This window comes from Vigna angularis, chromosome 1 (assembly GCF_016808095.1).
Source record: "Vigna angularis cultivar LongXiaoDou No.4 chromosome 1, ASM1680809v1, whole genome shotgun sequence".
In the NCBI taxonomy this organism is placed as follows: Eukaryota; Viridiplantae; Streptophyta; class Magnoliopsida; order Fabales; family Fabaceae; genus Vigna; species Vigna angularis.
Window position 1 is genome coordinate 14,625,075 of NC_068970.1, and position 15,623 is coordinate 14,640,697.

The 15,623-nt window shown below is 37.6% G+C and overlaps 2 protein-coding genes across 2 annotated transcripts; one reads left to right on the forward strand and one right to left on the reverse strand.

Annotated features, from left to right (window-relative positions):
• The first annotated feature begins 9,694 nt into the window (after positions 1 to 9,694).
• LOC108337141 (uncharacterized) lies at positions 9,695 to 10,882 on the forward strand. Its single transcript, XM_017573602.2, has 2 exons — positions 9,695 to 9,953; positions 10,035 to 10,882. The coding sequence occupies exons 1-2, from the start codon at positions 9,894 to 9,896 to the stop codon at positions 10,626 to 10,628; spliced, it is 654 nt and encodes a 217-aa protein (XP_017429091.1). The 5' UTR covers positions 9,695 to 9,893; the 3' UTR covers positions 10,629 to 10,882.
• A 1,604-nt stretch (positions 10,883 to 12,486) lies between these two features.
• LOC108333675 (uncharacterized) lies at positions 12,487 to 15,287 on the reverse strand. The gene is made up of 8 exons (XM_017569156.2): positions 14,904 to 15,287; positions 14,757 to 14,816; positions 14,578 to 14,660; positions 14,294 to 14,358; positions 14,162 to 14,195; positions 13,079 to 13,149; positions 12,801 to 12,926; positions 12,487 to 12,690 (listed from the first exon to the last, which is right to left on the reverse strand). The coding sequence occupies exons 1-7, from the start codon at positions 15,193 to 15,195 to the stop codon at positions 12,836 to 12,838; spliced, it is 696 nt and encodes a 231-aa protein (XP_017424645.1). The 5' UTR covers positions 15,196 to 15,287; the 3' UTR covers positions 12,487 to 12,690; positions 12,801 to 12,835.
• Positions 15,288 to 15,623: the final 336 nt, after the last annotated feature.

Here is a 15,623-nt window from a genome sequence, read left to right on the forward strand (position 1 = left end):
ATAAGAAGAGTATCTATGTAACATCCCCATAATTATAGCATCAAACTATAATAGAGTTCTTACATCATTGATACAATAGAACAGTTGATAGAAGGAGGAATAAGAGTTTTTCCTCATTATTATACAAACCCTCACTGTTAATTCAAACTAATTACACTCCACACCTTAAAACAGAAATAAAAACATAGGTTTCATTATTAAAACTATTCTTCAGTCGATCCTCCATCTAAGGCTTGCTCCACCGGCATATCACCGACTTCTGCTCTCATCCACCGGATGATCATCGCCAATCAAATACATAACATCAAATAACAACCAAACAACAGACAAAGCAAGGGTGAGCTAATGCAATACAAAACATCATGGTAAATTAAATTAATAACCAAACTTCCATCTTATAAGTTAAATTACTCAATAATATAATAAACATACCATTATCATTCGTAAACTCCATTCATTCGGACAATCGTATGAATATTGAACTCTTAGCTAGTTCTACACTTGCAGTGGTACTTTTACTCAACTACATCCTATCCTACTCTGTCCCCAAACTGGATCTTCGGACATGGATGTACTTATTCGCTAGCTCAATTATTCTATCCTACTCTGTCCTCCAAACTGGATCTTCGGATATGAATATCACCACTGAAGCTACATCCTTCCTACTCTGTCCACTCACACTGTGGATCTTCGGTAAGGATTTTCCACTCTCCACCACATAGCTTTCTCTCTAAGTGAGATCGAGACTATTGAGAGCATAAGAATGAACCCCTAAGTCGGAGTTCCTATATTCATACGTACAGTACTTGACACAAAATCAATAAGGAGTTCCTCCTTGGAACTCTAGTATACACTTTCCATTCATAAATACACATGTCAACATATTATCATCTTTAGTCATATCTCAAGAAAATAATTCTCACATACTCAGACATTCCACATCCTCACAGAAACATCACTTATTAACACATAACTCTTTATGGTCTATTAATTTGAACCATTAAGTAGTTCAAACAGCTTGGATACCCTCACCAATGGCTCTGGAAGGGTCAAAAACCCCCCATATCGACCTAAAGAACGTCTAAAACGGACATCCAAAACTCCCAAAACGTCAAAAATATCAAAACACTAAATTTGTTACGCATAACTCGCTTCAGCGAGTTAACTCATTCACTCAAGCGAATTTACTATTCCAAAATTACGAAAATTCACTTCCCGGACTATAACGACTATTCCTTCCATCATACAGATTTTCTAGACATCCAAAAACTTATCTCCCATCAACAACCCATATTCATCCAAATCTTATAAACATCTAAACTAAACATATAATTAAAAAGGCAGCGGATAATTAGTACAATCCAAAATTTCCGATCAAGACCTAGTCTCCTTTTAAATCCATAAACAGATTCAAAATCTTCGATCTATACGTATACCTAAAAACTTCCACTGATTCAAAATGCTTAATATGAACAAGATCTCTTCAAAACCATCAAAACAGAAACATATCCCAATTCCAAACCGTACATCAATTCAAAAGATACAATAGAAGTAGAATTTCATTCTAAAATCATAAAGAGAATCAAAATCCTAAACATATACCAAATTTAAAATCATACAGAAACAAAAAGACTCAAGGTTAGCTCCCCTTACGGTTTTCTCCTAAGCTTGCTTTCAAACGGTTCCCCGACGTTCCTCTGCCTTAGAATTCCTTCTCGTGGCTCCAAACTTAGCTCTAAAACTTCTCTGGTCCAATGCTTTTAGGTAACAGTTCTCAGATTCAACTTAGGAATTCTCTCAGCCCCAAAATCCTCTTAAATAACCAGAAAAACGTGTTTAAATAGTAAAACGCGTTTACTGAGTCAAAACGCGTTCAAAACGCGTCCAAAACGCGTTCAAAACGCGTCCAAAACGAGTACAGCGAGTGAGTCTGATTTTGACAACTTTGCCAGTCCGGTTGAACCCCTTCCCGATGTCGGAATTACGCGTATAAGTACTCGAATCGAAACTATTCGAGTCTACTTTCTAATGGAAAAAGAATCAACTTAATATCTAATTTGTACAATTAATTATAATTAAAATACCAAACCATGTCAAAGTTGACAGCATTGTATTTTGCATATAAACTTTAACTTTTGTTACAACTTGATACATTTTTGGTTTTCTTACTCTACTAATGACCCGAGATTCACATTTTCCTTTAATTTTTCAGGGTCTTACATTCTCCCCACCTTTAAAATTTTTCGTCCTCGAAAAATACACTCTTTAATCAAATAAATGAGGATAGAAGTTCTTCATTTCTTCTTCCAATTCCCAAGTCATTTCTTGGGTCTTCTCATTCCACAATACTTTGACTGTACGAATATCCTTTCCTCTTAGTTGCTTCGCCTGAACATCAAGAATCCGTACTGGTTTTGCGTCTAATGACAAATCTTCTCTGACTTGAACGTCATCCACTTCGAGTACATGATCAGGACTTGACACATATTTCCTCAATTGAGATACGTGAAATACATTGTGCAAGTTTGCCAGTTGAGGAGGTAGTGCAATCTCATATGCTACCGGTCCAATTCTCTTGATAACTTGGAATGGACCAAGAAACTTCGGAGATAACTTCTTGGATCTGATAGCTCTCCCTACTCCAGTCATCTGAGAAACTCGTAGAAACACGTGACTTCCCACTTCAAACTCAAGAGGCCTTCGCCTATGGTCTGCATAAGACTTCTGTCTGCTTTGTGATGCCTTCATCCTTTCCTGTATCAGTTTCACCTTTTCTGTTGTTTGCTGAATCAATTCTGGTCCTAACATCACTGTTTCTCCTTCTTGGTACCAACATAGGGGTGTCTTACATCTCCTACCATACAGTGCTTCATATGGTGCCATGCCAATGCTTGCATGATAGCTGTTGTTGTAAGTGAATTCAATCAATGGTAAGACCTCATCCCAAATACCCAAGTGATCTAAAACACAAGTCCTCAACAGGTCTTCTAAGGATTGAATCGTCCTCTCAGACTGTCCATCAGTTTGTGGATGATACGCAGAGCTCATGTGTAATTTGCTACCCAACTCACGTTGTAAAGACTGCCAGAATTTCGATGTAAATCACGGATCCCTGTCTGACACTATGCTCGATGGTATTCCATGTAGTCTCACCACTTCTTTTATATACAGTTGGGCAAGCTTCACCATAGACATCCTCAGATTCATCGCCAAGAAGTGAGCGCTCTTTGTCAACCTATCTATCACAACCCAGATAGCATCATGCCCCTTTCCTGTCCGTGGTAAATGTGTTACAAAATCCATGGCAATACTATCCCATTTCCACTCAGGTACCTCAAGCGGTTGCAATATACCCCCAGGTCGTTGATGTTCCACTTTAGCCTTTTGACATGTCAAACATGTTGATACAAATTGTGCCACATCTCTCTTCATTCCAGACCACCAGAAAGACTCCTTGAGATCTTGATACATCTTGGTCATACCAGGATGCATGCTAAGACGACTTTTATGTCCTTCTTCGAGAATCAACTTTTTCAGCTCAATATCATCTGGAATACAGACTCTACCTCTAAATCTCAAAATACCATCAGCTCCTAACATAAATTCTCTGGCTTGATCTGTACCCAATAAACCCACCGTCTTTTGTAGCTCGACATCTAATAATTGTTTATCTCTGACCAAACTCAACAAATCACTTGATATCACTAAGTTATTACAACTGATGAAATCGGACTTCAACTCAACATACAACTTCATATCCCTGAATTTCTCGATCAATTCTAACTCCCTTACCATCATAGTGGATACATGCACCGTCTTTCTACTCAGAGCATCTGCTACTACATTAGCCTTACCGGGATGATATAGAAGTTCAAACTCATAATCCTTCAAAAACTCCATCCATCTTCTCTGTCTCATGTTCAATTCCTTTTGATCAAAAAGATATTTCAAACTTTTATGATCGCTGAACACTTGGAACTGTGCGCCATAAAGGTAATGCCTCCAAATCTTCAAAGCAAAAACGACGGCTGCCAACTCTAAATCATGAGTGGGGTAATTCTTCTCATGATTCTTAAGTTGTCTCGAAGCATAAGCTACCGCTTTCTTTTCCTGCATAAGTACACATCCCAGTCCTTGATATGAAGCATCACAATATACTTCGAAAGGTCTTCTTGGGTCAGGGATCACTAATACAGGAGCACTTGTCAACCTCTGCTTTAGTTCTTGAAAACTAGCTTCACATCGGTCTGTCCAAGCAAAGGGACGATCTTTACGAGTTAATTGCGTCAATGGTGACACAATCTTGGAGAATCCTTCTATGAATCTACGGTAGTACCCTGCTAATCCTACGAAGCTCCTAATCTCCGTTACGGACTTGGGTCTCTCCCATTGAAGCACAGCTTCGACCTTAGACGGATCCATAGATATTCCACCAGCTGATATGACATGTCCCAAAAATTGCACCTCTTTCATCCAAAACTCACATTTGGACAACTTGGCGTATAACTTCTTATTTCTTAACACCTCAAGAACTGATCGAAGGTGATCCACGTGTTCTTCCCGAGTCTTGGAGTATATAAGAATGTCGTCTATGAAGACCACGACAAACTTATCTAAGAAAGGTCTGAATATCCTATTCATGTAGTCCATGAATACAGCGGGAGCGTTGGTTACACCAAAAGGCATAACCACGTATTCATAATGTCCATATCTGGACCTGAAAGCAGTCTTTTGTACATCCTCTGCCTTTACTAAAATCTGATGATAACCTGATCGTAGATCAATTTTCGAAAACACTTTTGCTCCATATAACTGATCCATCAAGTCGTCGATTCTTGGCAACGGATATTTGTTCTTGATAGTCAACTTATTCAGCTGCCTGTAATCCACACACAATCTGGAACTCCCATCCTTCTTCTTGACCAACAACACTGGCGCACCCCAAGGTGAAACACTTGGTCTGATAAATTGTTTTTCAAGCAAGTCTTCTATCTGCTTTTTCAATTCTACTAATTCAGCTGGAGCCATCCGATACGGAGCAATTGATACTGGTCCTGTGCCTGGTACGAGATCAATTGAGAACTCGATCTCTCTTTGAGGAGGCAGTCCCGGTACTTCTTCAGGAAACACATCCATGAAATCACTTACCACTGAGTGATCTATGCTCCTTCCACTCTGGTTAATCTCCATGTGTGTCAACACAATGAAGCAACACGACCCTTCCTGTACTTCGCGCAACAGATTCCTCGAAGATAATATCTTCGATTCTTCCTCTTGAGGAAATAACAATTTCTTTGCACCACAGTCTAAGAGAATGTGATTGGAAGTTAGCCAATCCATTCCTAAAATTACCTCTAAACCTTGTAGAGGTAAGCAGATGAGATTAACTTTAAACTGACGTCCTTCTACTACTACAGGACATCTAGTACATGCTAGAGATGTCTTAACTAAACCCGAAGCCGGAGTAGACACTATTAGGTCATACTGTAGCTCACTCACAGGCAATCCCAACTCTCGCACACAAACATCAGACACAAAGGAGTGTGTAGCTCCAGAATCAAACAAAACACAACAAGCTTTCCCAAACAATAAACAATTGCCGATGATAAGATTACCTGGCCCAGTTGCCTCTGCTCCGGTCATTGCATATACTCTGCCCACAGCCTGCGGTTTGACATCTGCCGTCTGTTGAGACTGAGTAGTCGGTTGCTGAACCCTTGGTCTTCCAGATGTGGGACAATTCCTGGCAAAGTGTCCCTCCTTCCCGCAGGCATTACACTTCATATGACCAACTAACTGAGGGCAAACGGACCTATAATGTGGTCCTCCACAATTAAAGCACTTCACCACTCCAGGTTGTCCTGCTTGGCCAGATTGATGAAATGAAGGTCCTTTAAGCCCCTGGAAAGGAGGTTTAGAATAGGGCTTTCTCCTGTCTCCATGCCGGAATTTGGACCCAGATGGTCCACCAATCCTCTGGGGTGGTCTCTGCTGAAATTGCATTTCATTCTTTGTCTTTTCTAACACTTTAGCTCTCTCCACCAATGTAGGAAACTCCTTGATACATAAACCTTTGACCAGCAATTTGATATCTCCTCTCAGTCCATTTTCAAACTTCCTACACTGCCATTCTTCATCCATATCCAGAGTATGGAAGCGACTAAGATGCTTAATTTATCGGCATATTCTGTCACAATCATTCCCCTTTGCACTAACTGGAGAAATTCTACTTCCTTGGTATACCTTACACTGTCCGGAAAGTACTCAGCATAGAACTTATTCTGGAATAAGTTCCAAGTGATCGGTTTACCACTCCTTTCCAACAGTGTTCTCGTACTGGTCCACCAATGACTGGCTTCTCCTGACAACAAATATTCAGTATAAGCCAATCTATTATCGTCTGGGCAGTTTTTGGCATTGAAAATTCTCTCCATATCTCTAAACCATTGGTCTGCTTCGTCGGCACTGGTATTGCCACAAAATTTAGCTGGATGATGTTGAAGAAAATTCTCTAGACTCCACTCTTGAATAGGAGTGGGCGGAATATAGAATGGGTCAGCGGGAGCTCTTGCACCACCGTTTATTAGTTCCACAAATTGCCTCTGGTGTGCCTCAGCTGACACCCTAGCAGCCTCCAATTGTTGTAATGCAACTGTGTTTTGTTGTATCAATGATGCATTCTGCTGTTGCATCGCCACCACAAAAGATTCCATTACTCTCACCAAGTTAGAAACATCAGACTGTGCCGGTGAAGGAGAAGGAGGAGGAGGAGGTGATCTGCGTGCCATGGTTCTGGCCCAAAGAGAAGAACCATTAGTCTAAAATTCAATTCCTATAATAGGAATACGCAACTAAGATCACACAACTAAGACATGGTATTTTCATCACCTACAAAATTCCTAGTGAAAGAACTGCTCTGATACCATTAATGTAACATCCCCATAATTATAGCATCAAACTATAATAGAGTTCTTACATCATTGATACAATAGAACAGTTGATAGAAGGAGGAATAAGAGTTTTTCCTCATTATTATACAAACCTTCACTGTTAATTCAAACTAATTACACTCCACACCTTAAAACAGAAATAAAAACATAGGTTTCATTATTAAAACTATTCTTCAGTCGATCCTCCATCTAAGGCTTGCTCCACCGGCATATCACCGACTTCTGCTCCCATCCACCGGATGATCATCGCCAATCAAATACATAACATCAAATAACAACCAAACAACAGACAAAGCAAGGGTGAGCTAATGCAATACAAAACATCATGGTAAATTAAATTAATAACCAAACTTCCATCTTATAAGTTAAATTACTCAATAATATAATAAACATACCATTATCATTCGTAAACTCCATTCATTCGGACAATCGTATGAATATTGAACTCTTAGCTAGTTCTACACTTGCAGTGGTACTTTTACTCAACTACATCCTATCCTACTCTGTCCCCAAACTGGATCTTCGGACATGGATGTACTTATTCGCTAGCTCAATTATTCTATCCTACTCTGTCCTCCAAACTGGATCTTCGGATATGAATATCACCACTGAAGCTACATCCTTCCTACTCTGTCCACTCACACTGTGGATCTTCGGTAAGGATTTTCCACTCTCCACCACATAGCTTTCTCTCTAAGTGAGATCGAGACTATTGAGAGCATAAGAATGAACCCCTAAGTCGGAGTTCCTATATTCATACGTACAGTACTTGACACAAAATCAATAAGGAGTTCCTCCTTGGAACTCTAGTATACACTTTCCATTCATAAATACACATGTCAACATATTATCATCTTTAGTCATATCTCAAGAAAATAATTCTCACATACTCAGACATTCCACATCCTCACAGAAACATCACTTATTAACACATAACTCTTTATGGTCTATTAATTTGAACCATTAAGTAGTTCAAACAGCTTGGATACCCTCACCAATGACTCTGGAAGGGTCAAAAACCCCCCATATCGACCTAAAGAACGTCTAAAACGGACATCCAAAACTCCCAAAACGTCAAAAATATCAAAACACTAAATTTGTTACGCATAACTCGCTTCAGCGAGTTAACTCATTCACTCAAGCGAATTTACTATTCCAAAATTACGAAAATTCACTTCCCGGACTATAACGACTATTCCTTCCATCATACAGATTTTCTAGACATCCAAAAACTTATCTCCCATCAACAACCCATATTCATCCAAATCTTATAAACATCTAAACTAAACATATAATTAAAAAGGCAGCGGATAATTAGTACAATCCAAAATTTCCGATCAAGACCTAGTCTCCTTTTAAATCCATAAACAGATTCAAAATCTTCGATCTATACGTATACCTAAAAACTTCCACCGATTCAAAATGCTTAATATGAACAAGATCTCTTCAAAACCATCAAAACAGAAACATATCCCAATTCCAAACCGTACATCAATTCAAAAGATACAATAGAAGTAGAATTTCATTCTAAAATCATAAAGAGAATCAAAATCCTAAACATATACCAAATTTAAAATCATACAGAAACAAAAAGACTCAAGGTTAGCTCCCCTTACGGTTTTCTCCTAAGCTTGCTTTCAAACGGTTCCCCGACGTTCCTCTGCCTTAGAATTCCTTCTCGTGGCTCCAAACTTAGCTCTAAAACTTCTCTGGTCCAATGCTTTTAGGTAACAGTTCTCAGATTCAACTTAGGAATTCTCTCAGCCCCAAAATCCTCTTAAATAACCAGAAAAACGTGTTTAAATAGTAAAACGCGTTTACTGAGTCAAAACGCGTTCAAAACGCGTCCAAAACGCGTTCAAAACGCGTCCAAAACGCGTACAGCGAGTGAGTCTGATTTTGACAACTTTGCCAGTCCGGTTGAACCCCTTCCCGATGTCGGAATTACGCGTATAAGTACTCGAATCGAAACTATTCGAGTCTACTTTCTAATGGAAAAAGAATCAACTTAATATCTAATTTGTACAATTAATTATAATTAAAATACCAAACCATGTCAAAGTTGACAGCATTGTATTTTGCATATAAACTTTAACTTTTGTTACAACTTGATACATTTTTGGTTTTCTTACTCTACTAATGACCCGAGATTCACATTTTCCTTTAATTTTTCAGGGTCTTACAATCTCCACTCAAATATCAGTTCAGTTTAAACCACTATAACATACAGGAAAATAATTCTTGTTTCAGGATAAGTTTGTTTTTAATTTACCATTATAAGACTGTTTTATTTATAATATAAAACTTCCGTTGCCATAGATAATATTGGATAAGAAGTAAATATGTATTAATAATTTTCCTAAAAAGCAATAGAAGGATGCACAGTTATTCTAAATTTATGCATTCAGATCATTAGCTAATAATAATTATTGGATAAAGATGACTGGGATCATATTTTATCTTGTTAAAACTTGAAATATATGTCCAAAATTGAAATTGTTTTTGAAGTGCATGTGTGGTGAAATTAACGTATGGTCGTGTGAACGATTCAAAAGTATGTTTATAGGTTAACAATATTGAAGTAGAAAAATATTTTGTATATGTCTGTCCATTCATGGTTTAGGAATGTGCGACTAAAAATTCCTTTGGCACAGTACACGTAAGACATGACAGGGAAAACATTGTAAATGGTAAGACAGACAGAGAGACAAGAAAAACACACTGGTGAAACAAAACAGGAGTTATCCGAATCTAACAACACACGTCAGATTGGCGCGGAATAAATGTCAACGCTCTCCTTTTTCTCTCTCTCTCTAAGCCTTCCTTTCTCCATCAATTTGTCACGCCACCGATATTCATATATAATAATCCCTCGTGACCCATTTTCTGCCATATTCAGTTATTCACAATCCCAGACAGAGACCCAGACCAACCGGAACGAGAATGAAACTTGTTTGGTCCCCAGAGAAGGCATCCAAGGCATACATCGAGACAGTGAAATCAGTGAGCACGCATGCACTTTGTGTTTGCCACAACCTAATTTCGTCTTCTATCCCTCCCTAACCGTTTATTTATTGTGTGCAGTGCCGAATTTTCCAGGAATCGGGGGTGGCGGAGCTGGTGTCGGCGATGGCGGCGGGGTGGAACGCGCAGCTGATCGTGGAGACTTGGTCGGAGGGGGGAATGATAGCGACGAGCGTAGGGTTGGCCGTGGCCAAGAGTCACACGTGCGGGAGGCACGTGTGCGTGGTGCCGGATGAGAGGTCGAGATCGGAATACGCGGAGCGGATGGGAGAGGCGGGGATGTGGCCGGAGATCGTGGTGGGGGATGCGGAGGAGGTGATGGAGGGTTTGGCGGGGATAGACTTTATGGTGGTGGACTCCAGGCGCTCCAACTTCTCCAGGGTACTGAAGGTGGCTAAGCTGAGCAACAAAGGCGCAGTGCTGATATGCAAGAACGCGTGCCACACGAGCAATAGCTCTATTCCTTCTGCTGGTTTTCGATGGCGCAGTGTTCTGGAAGAAGGGTCGCGTCGTCTTGTACGTTCCGTGTTTCTTCCTGTGGGGAAGGGACTTGACATAGCACACGTGTCCGCCATTGGAAGTTCTGGTGCTACAAAGAAATGGATTAAACATGTTGACCAACTGTCAGGGGAGATGCACGTTATTAGACGATGAATTCGCCTCCCTCTGCTCATCTTCTTATTAGTTTTGCCTGCTCTTACCGTTAGGATACAAACTACCACAAAAAACCTTAGCATAGGTCTCTAGATACCTACTCTTCTCTTTTTCTGTGATAATATGAAAAGGGCCTGTTCCCAGTATTCAATTTTGCTTTTTCTTTTGTAAATATACTCACACATACATGCATACACCACCAAATTATGTGTTCTTTTATTTTATATTTCATTATGTAACACGTTACTTTCATATTTGTAAATGCCCCCTATTTTAACCCAAGTTTTTTTTTTTCAAATTCTACTCTTAAAGAACAGATTTAGCCTGATTTTTTCACTCTAATGTGGTCAAGGTCGTTGAGTTTTATTTCTCAAATTTTAAACAATAAGTAGATTTAATTTATCTTCTCTAATATATCAAGAAAGTATGAAAATATTATCTTCATCAAATTGTTTTGTAAAAAAAAACTTTATACTTTAAAATATTCAATATGATATCTTCAAATGGTGATCTCAATAATCTATAAATAATTTTTACCAGACTTATGTCAATTTCTCTCTATGAATAATGGGTCTTGTCAAAATGTTGTAGCAAAAAGTTTGTGGCTCAAATCATAAAGTTATAATGTGAAATCCCCAAAAGACAAGTCTAAAAATTATTTATAAGTTCTATAATAAAATGATTATGTTAGGATATTTTGTATAGATAATGGTCTTGCAAAATAAACCACTATGAAGAACTTACAACCAAGTTTGTTTCATAAAGGTGTTTGCTGACAATGATACATCTTTCAATGAGTTATAATTCACATGTTCTTAAATATCAGACTTACGTGGGGCGGTCCATAAATCTCATGTGAAATGTCAAGATTTTGTGATTGTCCAAATGTCCAATTGTGTGAAGAGGTATGAATTTGACAATATCCATGTTGATAAAATATCTACAATGACATAATCACATAATCTTAAGTATCAATGAAAAAACTATGAACAAAGTTTCTACTAGTAGACAGTTAAATAAGAGAGTTAGTATAGATATTTAATGAGTGTGAACTCTAGTTATACAAACTTGTTTTGGTTAGTAGTTAATCATGAATTTAAATTCAAAATCAGTTTTTCTTTGTTTATGTAACCATAAGACCGACTATACTTTCCAAGCAAAAAGCCTTTTGGCACATGGGCACAATAGTTTCATTTTATAAGAAAATTTTAACCTTTTTTTACTAAATAAATTTCAAAATTATTCTCCTAGAAACTGGCTTTGACAAGTTCAAAATTTTCGGAAGGGGAAGGATAACACCCAATATATCTTTTGAATCATTTACGGCATACCCTCTGCATCCTCTATCTCTCTAATTATTTTTCCTCTGTTATTTACTTATTTTGTGCTTCATAATTTTTACTTTAACAATGTCTTTGGGCTATGGCAATGGAAGAGAGAATCCAACTTCCTGTCAGATCATGGCAATTGGGCCTAGCCCCTAAACGCATTTTAGCAACGACATTCCGAATCTTGTAGTTTATAGGACCGCTACGAGTTGTGGTTCAAAGCAACAAAAAAACAACGATATGATGTTTACCGTGTATTTGTTTTAAACCAATTGAGAACAATGCATCCAATCTTTAGCAAATTGCATATGTAATACAAATGGCCCTGTTCTTCCAACCACTTCCATAAAATAAAGAATTCTGTCACGGAAATGTATCAAAACGAATCTTCGAAGGAACCAACCTTCCAGCTTACCTTTATGACATGTTCTCAAGAGAAGCACGTTTCCAAGGTTGACTTTCAATGTAAATAGATGACACTTGCCAAAGGCGAACAAAAATGACAAAAAGCTCACAGAAAACATTATGGATTCAACCAATATATGGTATTTCTATTTCAAAATAGTAACCGTCCAAATCCTAGCTACATCACAATGTTGGCTAACTACCAGTAAGCAGCTACAAACCATTTGTAAAGTCTTTCCAATTGTTCCGCGAATTCATGGTTATATTTCAACCATTAATCTAATGTGTGTATCCAGTATGATAGTGTAATAGGATTGTGATTCAGCAACCTGCAGCCCAGAGATTCAGAAATGGTACCAATTGAGGATATAGACATAATGAAATTCACAATATGATGTTTGACAAATGAATCTAAATCATAAAATAGTGGAGAACATACTAATTTGATATAACAGTCTCAAGATTCTTGTCATGCTAGTCCCAGCTATTTTTACTCCTCCTAAATGCTTTCTTATCTGAAAGCACCTTCTTGCTTTTAAGGCGTTTCTGTTCACCTATAGCAGCCCTTCAAAATTGCAAATTGATTAACAGCGGTCAGTTACATATTCTTCACCACCAAGTGATTCTAGTGTAATAGAAGACAAGCAAAATTGTACCCAAAATAAGAAATTGTATTGAACGGAAGAAATAGAAAACATAGAAAGCGAAGTGCATTACATCTTGGCAATTTTCTTTTTTTGCTCTTCTGAGGGAGGTGGCGGGACATATGATGCTGCATCAATGATTTCCTATTTTTTGCCAGTAAATATTCAGAAAAGCACCATTGCTAAGTAAAACCCAGCTTTCAGGAACAAGAAAAGATGTGAATAGAATCAATCTGTGTTGTTTAAAAGGAGAGGGGGAGGGGGAGATTACATAACTTAAGTCTAACATCCAAATAAGCACATCATATCAAAGATGACGCTAACCAGGAGGGATCCAGCATAATAATACTTTTAAAGGGAGACACTTGCATTCATGTTCTCTCAAAATATTTTGCATACACTGCAATAAAACTAAGAAATTTCTCTTCCCATTTCGTGTTCCTCACTAGTCTTTATACTGGATGCAAATAATTATACCATGGACTAATGGTATACATGATTCGCAGTACAATTTGGTACGTGGGACGAGACTTTTCTAGATATGTGGAACAGAGGGGTAAACCCATTTGGTTTGCTATTTCATATGGAAGTGCAAGTCATTAAATTTAACTCTACTAATACATACTAAAGTTAATAGATACTAAAATTAACAACATATGACGCAAGAAAGTTTTTGTGCTAGCACTAGGTACATTATTTGAACACTGACTTCAAGTGATGTTGTGCACTTTGTTTGCACAATGCATCAGTCATACTTTATTTTAAAAGAATCATCCAGTTATTATGTATCTCCTAGTGGCCAACTCCTTCGGATACAGATTGCAGAGCCTTCCCAAACACAGAAGCAGGAAGCCTCACATATGCAGAAGCAGAGTAAAGACACTGTCCTATGTTCCACAAGGCCTCAATACTGCGAGGCTATTCGCTACAATGGGTATTTTGGGTCACAAACAAGTGACAATTGGAATGAAAGTTCCAAAATGTGGAAATGAAAATCAACAAACTCAACAATGAAGGGAAAAAAGCCAATAAGTAATAGGGAAGAACAGAAAGGAATTATAGTAAAATACACTTTGACAATAACACCTGATGCTTTGCCAAAACATTTTTTTAACAATTTCAATAAAAAAATTATATCTAAACTTTCCTATGTTACCTGAAGCTTTGCCAAAGCATCCTCAATGTTACCCCTGAGGAGAAAAACAAAAATGGTAGAATAAGAAAACCAATCTTGCAACATAAACGGAAAGAGGCAACCAACACATACTAGAAAAGGGAAGAAACAAACTTCTGCGTTCTAGTTTTGGTTGAAGAAATCACGAGCTCCCCATCCTTGTTAATACGGTTCTTCTCCTACCCAGAACCAACAAAACTAAAAATTATTCAAAAAGACAAGGTAGATGATCATTCAAACCAAGAGTAGAACAACAATATTTAAGGCTAAAAACAGGTGACCAGACAAGATACACAGTATGCAATTTGTACACTACTAGATGTACACATCAAATTTTAATACACAACATCTATGGCTTTTGTAAACAGATTACGAGAAAATGTTGCGGCAGAAAATACCGTTTGCAAAATCTTGTCCCTAACCCTGTCACTCAACCAATGTGCATTTTTAACGTTGAAGCGCATGTCCACCTTGGTGTTCACTGTCCAATCAATAATCAACTTAATGAGCCCCAATGTGGCACAAAGAGATATAATACAACGAAATAGGAACAAACAAAACATTCATGGAACACAACCTTTATTGACATTCTGACCACCGGGTCCTCCACTTCTAGCAAAGCTCACTGTAACATGATCTGAAACCAAAAAAAAAAAAGACAAAAGCTATTAACTTTCTATCTCTTTGCTTATTTTTGTTTTAAATTGACAAATGGATAAGGAACCTATGGTGATTTTAGGAGGAGGGGTTTGGTCGGCGGAGAGAGCACGGTGTTCGGCTTGTTGAAGAAGTTGATTGACCTGCGACAGCCGAGCCGAAACTCTGTTGGCGCCATGGGAGTCTGAGGAAGCGCATCGAATTGCAGGGTTCAACGAGCGTCCTAATTGATGTGATAGTGAGAAGTGCGAAGGAGGATAAACCCCGCGAAGACGAAGTGATGTAAAGGGAAGTGTGGAAGAAGAGAGTTGCAACATCTCCTTCACCACCAATACCATTCTAGTAGCGCCTGTAGCCATAGATCAAACCACAACCTTAACCTTCCCCAGTTTTTGTCTTTCCCATATTGTGGTTGCTCTTGCTCTTCAATTTGCGTTATGCTACAGCTTTTTTTTTTTTTTGACCTTTTACATTTATTTATTGTAAGTGAAAAAGAGACTTATATGTCATTCATTTTACATTTATTAACTGTCTATGACTTTTAAAATTAGATAAAAAATTCTTTATTATTTTTAAAATTAAAAAAAATATTTTTAAAATTAAAAGGATAATTTTTCATCATTTTTAAAGAAATTTCTTCATTATTTTTTAAATTATAAATAATATTTTTAAAATTATAAGGAAAATTTTAATTTATATCTAAAATTAGAAGAAAATGATAATTTATTTTCAAAATTAGAATGAAAATTATTTATTATTTTTATAATTAGATAAAAAAATTCTCCAT

Excerpts from the sequence above, each read along its gene's own strand:
- LOC108337141 (XM_017573602.2), top strand. The coding sequence starts at position 9,894 with ATGAAACTTGTTTGGTCCCCAGAGAAGGCATCCAAGGCATACATCGAG. Across the intron at positions 9,954-10,034 it reads ACATCGAGACAGTGAAATCA|TGCCGAATTTTCCAGGAATC; the intron begins GTGAGCACGCAT and ends TATTGTGTGCAG.
- LOC108333675 (XM_017569156.2), bottom strand. The coding sequence starts at position 15,195 with ATGGCTACAGGCGCTACTAGAATGGTATTGGTGGTGAAGGAGATGTTG. Across the intron at positions 14,359-14,577 it reads GGGACAAGATTTTGCAAACG|GAGAAGAACCGTATTAACAA; the intron begins GTATTTTCTGCC and ends GGTTCTGGGTAG. Across the intron at positions 13,150-14,161 it reads ATGCTTTGGCAAAGCTTCAG|GAAATCATTGATGCAGCATC; the intron begins GTAACATAGGAA and ends GGCAAAAAATAG.